Source organism: Habropoda laboriosa, unplaced genomic scaffold (genome assembly GCF_001263275.1).
Source record: "Habropoda laboriosa isolate 0110345459 unplaced genomic scaffold, ASM126327v1 scaffold387, whole genome shotgun sequence".
NCBI lineage: Eukaryota > Metazoa > Arthropoda > Insecta > Hymenoptera > Apidae > Habropoda > Habropoda laboriosa.
In genome coordinates, this window is record NW_017100510.1 from 343,691 (window position 1) to 350,399 (window position 6,709).

At 39.5% G+C, this 6,709-nt stretch overlaps 1 protein-coding gene across 1 annotated transcript; it reads right to left on the reverse strand.

The window, feature by feature from the left end:
• Positions 1 to 2,057: 2,057 nt before the first annotated feature.
• On the reverse strand, positions 2,058 to 2,283 carry LOC108576305 (the record flags this gene model as incomplete). Its single annotated transcript, XM_017939265.1, has 2 exons — positions 2,058 to 2,117; positions 2,227 to 2,283. Coding segments are annotated over 2 exons (117 nt in total), but the record flags the coding sequence as incomplete, so codon positions are not given.
• Between the last annotated feature and the right edge of the window lie 4,426 nt (positions 2,284 to 6,709).

A 6,709-nucleotide genomic window follows, 5' to 3' on the forward strand; every position in this document is an offset into this window, starting at 1 on the left:
GTCTCTCTTCTCCCCCTCTTCCCTTTTCCTCGCCCCTCAACGACGAACCGGGGCCCTAAAAGCGTTACGTGACGTTTTCACGTGCCGCACGAACACCGCAGTCCCGTAATTAGAAGAACAAGGACGAAACCGGAGGAGCGATACGCTAATGGCTCACCGGTAAGCGATGGAGACACGCGTGTAATTTCCATGGAGAAACTGACGTATGTATGTACCGGCGCGATCCTTTTCTCCTGCTTTTTCGTGCATTATGCGTGCAGGATTTTGCTTTGCGAGGGTTTCTGCTCTTTTTTTTTTCAGTGGGATTGGGGAGGGATGGAATTGGACAGATGGTTTGGGATTGGGAAGGTTTGCTTGCTTGAGGAAGTTTGAGGAAGTTTGAGGAAGTGCAATGGTTTATTAATTGAGATCTTTTAAATGACCGAGGCGAAGTTTGAATTAAATTTTTGGGTTCACGTGAGTTTATTGTTAGGAATGTTTGCTTGTTTGAGGAGGTTTGAGTAAGTTTGATCGAAGGAAGTAAAATGGTTTATTAATTCAGATTGTTTAGAATGACTGGGATTAAGTTTGAACGAGACTTTTGGGTTCACGTGAGTTTACGGTTAGGAATGTTTGCTTGTTTGAGGAAGTTTGAGTAAGTTTGGTCGAAGGAAGTAAAATGGTTTATTAATTGGTATTTTTGTGGTTCGTAATGAAAGATTGATTGGTTGATTAATTCAGATTGTTTAGAATGACTGGGGTTAAGTTTGAACGAGACTTTTGGGTTCGCGTGAGTTTGTGGTTAGGAAAGGTTGCTTGTTTGAGGAAGTTTGAGTAAGTTTGATCGAAGGAAGTAAAATGGTTTATCGATTGATATTTTTATGGTTCATAATGAAAGGTTGATTGGTTGAAAGTTTAATTGAAGGTGATTCTAATGAAGTTTAAATAAAACTTTTAGGTTCACGTGAGTTTATAATTAGGAAAGTTTGCTTGTTTGAAGAAGTTTGAAGCTCGTTTTTTCTGCAAAGAAATGAAACGGTTTCAACATTTTAACGATATACACAATAATAGCAATAATTGTCATAGATATACATAGAGTCTATCTGTGTGCAGACATTTACCATAGAAAAAATTGAAATTTTGACAAAATCGTGGAAACGACACATGGGCCAACGAAATCCTTGGCTCTCGCCGATAAAGTGGTCCGTGCACACGAACAAATCGTTTAATCCGAGCCGAGGCCCGATCGAGGTAATGACGGCCATAAACTGCAGCCACAGAAGGGCGCAGGAAACTTGAAGAGAAAGAAAGAGAGAGAGAAAGAGAGGCCAAGGTTCCTGGGTTCGAGCGGAATTGGGCCTGACAGGCGAAATGGGCCTCGTGGTCCCGGGCCACGTATACCTGCCTCTTCTTCCTCTTCTTCTTCTTCTTCTACTTCTTCTTCTTCTTCTTCTTCTTCTTCGTGTTCTTCCTCTTACTCGTTGGATGGTCAGTGCGTGTCCCGTTTCTCTTTCTCTTGTTTCTCGACGGACGTGCAACTCGGATGCCACAAGCCTGGGATCCCAGATGGAGGATCCGGTTCCAGGAATCGAGCGTGTAAAACATCGGTTAAAGGCGTGCTTTCCAAGCGGGAATCGATGGGAAAACAATGGGTCGACAGCTCCTAAAGTGTCTGACAAATGTTCCGCGCGTGTTGCCCTCGGAGGGTATTAGAGATTGTCGCGGATTTTTCGATGCCTGGAACTTTGGAGGAAACTTGAGGGGATTTCATCTGTGCTTGTTGGAACCTTTTCAGTTTTTCGGTTTTGGGATACTCGAGTCTTTGAATCTTTGAATTTTTGAATCCTTGGATCTTTGAGTCTTTCAATCTTTGGATCTTTGAATCTTTGGATTTTTGAGTTTTTGAATCTTTGAGTCTTTGGATTTTTGAATCTTTGAGTCTTTGAATCTTTGGATTTTTGAACCTTTGAATCTTTGAATACTTAAGTCTTTGAATCTTTGAGTTTTTGAATCTTTGAGTCTTTGGATTTTTGAATCTTTGAATCTTTGGATTTTTGAACCTTTGAATCTTTGAATACTTAAGTCTTTGAATCTTTGAGTTTTTGAATCTTTGAATCTTTGGATTTTTGAAACTTCGAATCTTTGAATATTTGAATCTTTGAGTTTTTGAATCTTTGAGTCTTTGGATTTTTGAATCTTTGAATCTTTGGATTTTTGAACCTTTGAATCTTTGAATACTTAAGTCTTTGAATCTTTGAGTTTTTGAATCTTTGAGTCTTTGGATTTTTGAATCTTTGAATCTTTGGATTTTTGAAACTTCGAATCTTTGAATATTTGAATCTTTGAGTTTTTGAATCTTTGAGTCTTTGGATCTTTGAATTTTTGATTCTTTGGATCTTTGAATCATTGAATTTTTGAATCTTTGAATTTTTGGATCTTTGAACATTTGAATTATTAAACATTTGAATCATTGAACATTTGAATCACTGAACATTTGAATCTTTGAATTGTTGAACATTTGAATCTTTAAATCATCGAATTTTTGGTTCGTTGAATCACTGCATCACTGAATTCTTGAATTCTCGAATCCTAGAATCACCCAAACTTCTACAAAGACACTTTCCATACCGTAATCACTATCCAAATTTCGAACTTCTCCTCCCGAAGCATTCTCAAATTTCACCCTCCTATTCACAGTACAGAAAAAAGAAGTTGCAGTGCAAAACAGCATCATCGAGGATCGGCGTTTCCGATCGGTCCAGCCAATAACTCACCGAGTCGCGAGTCGTAGTGGATGTTTGCATTTGAATAACACGCCAGGCGACACGAGCTTTTTCCACGAATGTGTGCCACGAGATAAATGGTCGGTAGGACGGGGCCCGTGGACCACCGAGCTGACCAGGTAAGCACGCTCGTAAAGTCCAAATTAAAGCTGGATTAAGCGGATCCTGGGGATACGATCGATCGTCTTCGACTTTTTCCTTCACCGAGGAATCCTAAAACGTTTATGCTCACGACCACATTTTCTTTTTGCACGTAACATTATTCGAACCAGCGGAAAACTAAGAAAATTACCAGAGAATTTCGAAGTAGTAAAAATTCAGAAAATCAAAAGAATTAAATGAAGAAAATTACGAGAGAATTTAAGAAATAGATGACGAAGGATTAAAAGAGACTAGAAAATAATAATAAAAATCCGGAAAATGAAGAAAATTGAGAGAAATTAAAAAAATAGGTAATTAAGGATTAAAAAACGTTAGTAAATAATAATAAAAATTTGATTAAAAATAAATAGATCTGAGTGAGAAATTTATTATTTACCGCATTCTACAATACTTTATATTTAATCACCGCCGTTCTCCTTATCGATGTATCGATAACCATCGATAACTTATCAATAACTTACCAACGATCGCTATAATCATCGTCGGTATCTCTATACTTTACCAACCACAGCCTGTTCAATAATTTCACCCGAAACGAAACCAAAGAATAGTCCCCCAGATCCCGCTGAGAAAAATATCTTTCAATCGATCCTCTCGATTGCAAGCCGTTCGTCTCGCTAATTACGTTCGCGGAAGCCGCGACTTTTCCATTGGGCGTTGCTCGCGTTCGTTCCAGGAAGCCGCGGAATCTGACGCTCTATCAGGGGTCAAACGATCCGCTCTTGGAGCCGGGACACAAATCGGCGGAATGGCGGTCGTTCACGGTAGGCTGAACAACATCGAGGAAGACGTTAGCCACGATATGATTAGAAGGCGAGAACTCGCGGCTAGATCGATAGGCGAACGTTAACGGCGTGGAAATCGCGGCGGCCTGCAATTTTCCTCGACGCTTCCTGCATCGAAGCGCCGCGCCGCAGATGCAGATTCTCTCCTACTCTTGCTTCCCTCCTTCCATCGGCGCCTCCTGCTTCAACGGAGTCGAGATCGTCGGACTTATTGATTTTGCGGCTTATCGCGGAATCTCTCTTATCACGAGAAAATTATTCCTTACTCTTCTTCTTTTTCCTTTTTGAGACACAGTTCTGTTGCGAGAATTGCGGTGGGGATTAGGTGTGTCGGGGATGATTTTATGAATTTTCTGAGACGAGGAATGGAGGTGAAGGTTGGAAGATCTTTGAAAAATTTCTTTACTATATTTTTGTGGGGGGAAAGACAGGGAATGGAGTATGGTTGTTTTAGTTTATTTGGGAAATGTGTTGTTCGTTGTAATTCTTTTATTATGTGAAGTAAGCAAAGCGAGCAATATAAGTCAAACTCTAATACTTGGCTCTGTGGTTGTGTAACACGTGATAATAAGTTCAATAGCGATATATTTTACAACAATAATTTCATAATAACTCTAAACACACGTAAAAAAGGAACAATGATAATCTGATGAACGGTCTCTTATTATATCTCGCAATAAATTCTCACGTACTCACTGATATCAATAACAACGCGGTTCTGCTGTTTTACTCCCTGTTTCTCTGTATGATCCGCTCGTTTCCCAAATCTCGAGACGATTCGACAAACACACTACATTCACGCCATCACTTGCAACATATTATTAAACCAATTCCACAGGCTCTGTATATTTTCCTCCGAACTCCCCCTCCACGGTTTATCTCGATCACTCTAAATTTCAAATTGCCTCACGTTAATTGCTTTTTTGCCAATCTCTTTTGCTTTGTCTCCAACTTTACTTGTGAACAACTCTGCTTACTTGATGTCCGCCAATACTTCAGACCGGTATTATAACTACCAGAATTTACTGTAACATAATTCTATCATTAATTTCCATGGCAGTATGTTAGATCTTATATTTTGTGAACAGATTCTTGTTTCTTGTGTTACCGGCGTCGTAAGACAGTATTAACACATTTGCGTGACACATGCGTCATTCAGGTATTCACTTGGATTCCGAATGACGCGAAATACGTGATATCTGTCTGAAAGTAAATTTATAAAACGCTGTAAGTGATTGAATTTCTTTTCAGAAACTCCGTGACAGATGTTTCACGAATTCTAATAATTGTATACGTTTTACGAAAAAGTGATTTACCACATTCTTGAAAATTTCTTTGGAAAATAATAATTAGTTGAAAAGTGACGATTGAAAGAAAAGACGCGAAATCACCCCGTGTATATATAGTTGGGGCCACGATATAGCGAGGTCGTAAATTAAACTCTCAAAAATCGGCATCGATTGATGTTGCGGCACTCAAGGCCGTGTGTTGCAGTCTGTTTGAGGGTTCCAACAATAAACGAATGGTAGCATATGATTTGGTACTTCAAGTAGAAAATGGTATTTCATTTACAAATGGAAAATATGTTAATATTAAAGCTACACAATCCTTTTGCATTTTCTATCTGTATATAACACGAGCAGGTAAATGAAGATGTTAAAGACCTCAATAAGACCTTTACTTGTAACCGTACTTCCAAAAGCGGCTTTTCCCAGAAGAAAAAAACCCTAAATTGTCCTAGCTGAACTCAATTTTCAGTAAATATATTAGAATCAGTTTGACTTTCGCTGGATACAAGAATTCTTTGTACGGTCCTGACCATGGTTTCAAGTACTTATCTGCTCGTATTTCTGTCAATTTCGGGGTCCCGGCAGCTAAAACATGTTTACTTTGACGCCTAACCGATTTTACGACCTCGCTATATCGTGGCCCCGACTATACGTGTTAAGCGCTGCTCTAAGAGCCCCATCGCCAATGTGTTAATACAGGGTGTCCCGTAACTCCTCGAACATCCGGAAATGGGGGGTAGCTGGGGTGACTCTGAACAACTTTTTCCTTTTCCAAAATCCAGTTTGTAGCTTCGTTTTCGAGTTATTAACGAAAAACACTGGCCAATTACGGCGCGCGTAGAGCCCGCGCTCAGGGGCGGAGAACAGAGTCCCATCCGCGCGCCATTTCTCTAAGCCTTAAAAAAACAGCAGTGCAAAGTGAAATTTTTCTGACAGCTATCGAGAACCGAGAAGTCACGCGTACGCATTTGTTCGATCGCGCGATTGTAGAATTTTGGTAGAAAATTATTTCACCTGCGAGGTACTGTCGAAAGCACTATAATTTGGCTACTTTGGATATACTTTTATGTTACCTGTGGTAAATTTCCTATGAATGCATAAAAATTCGCAGTTTATTTATTATATTTAAGAGCAGCTATCCGAGTGGCAAAAAAAAAAATTAATAGAAATTGAAAATTAATAAGAATTCAAATTTAAGAGGAATAAACCAAAATTAATACTAATGAAAAATGAGTGGAAAAGACTCGAAAAGAAAAGTAAAGTAAAAGTAAAAGAATCTGTATCAGTGGTTTCGTTTTATCTGGTTGAACCAGTCGAACTCTAGCAACCATAAATCCTGCTCGATCCCAAGGACCGAACGCATGGGTTAGTGTAGAGCCACGGTCAGGCTAATTGTTTTATGATCGTCTTACCTCGAGATCTGGGCACCACTTGCGTCAGGCCCAAAACGAAGGATGGCCTTCCGGTCATAAAACACGCCACTTTTCGACATCTACTTTTTCTAAAAACTTGTGGTAAACGGAACTTTTCGTAAAGAGCACGAATGTAATAGGAAATTGTGCGAGAACACGTAATGCCGGTTTCACACCGATGTTTTCGCGAGCATTGATCGTTTAACGATCGTTTATTTGCAATTAAAACGTTCTCTGTAGGGGAGGGCTTGGTGGAAAGAGAAGATTTAAAGGTAAACGAAACAAGGAGTTACGGTGAA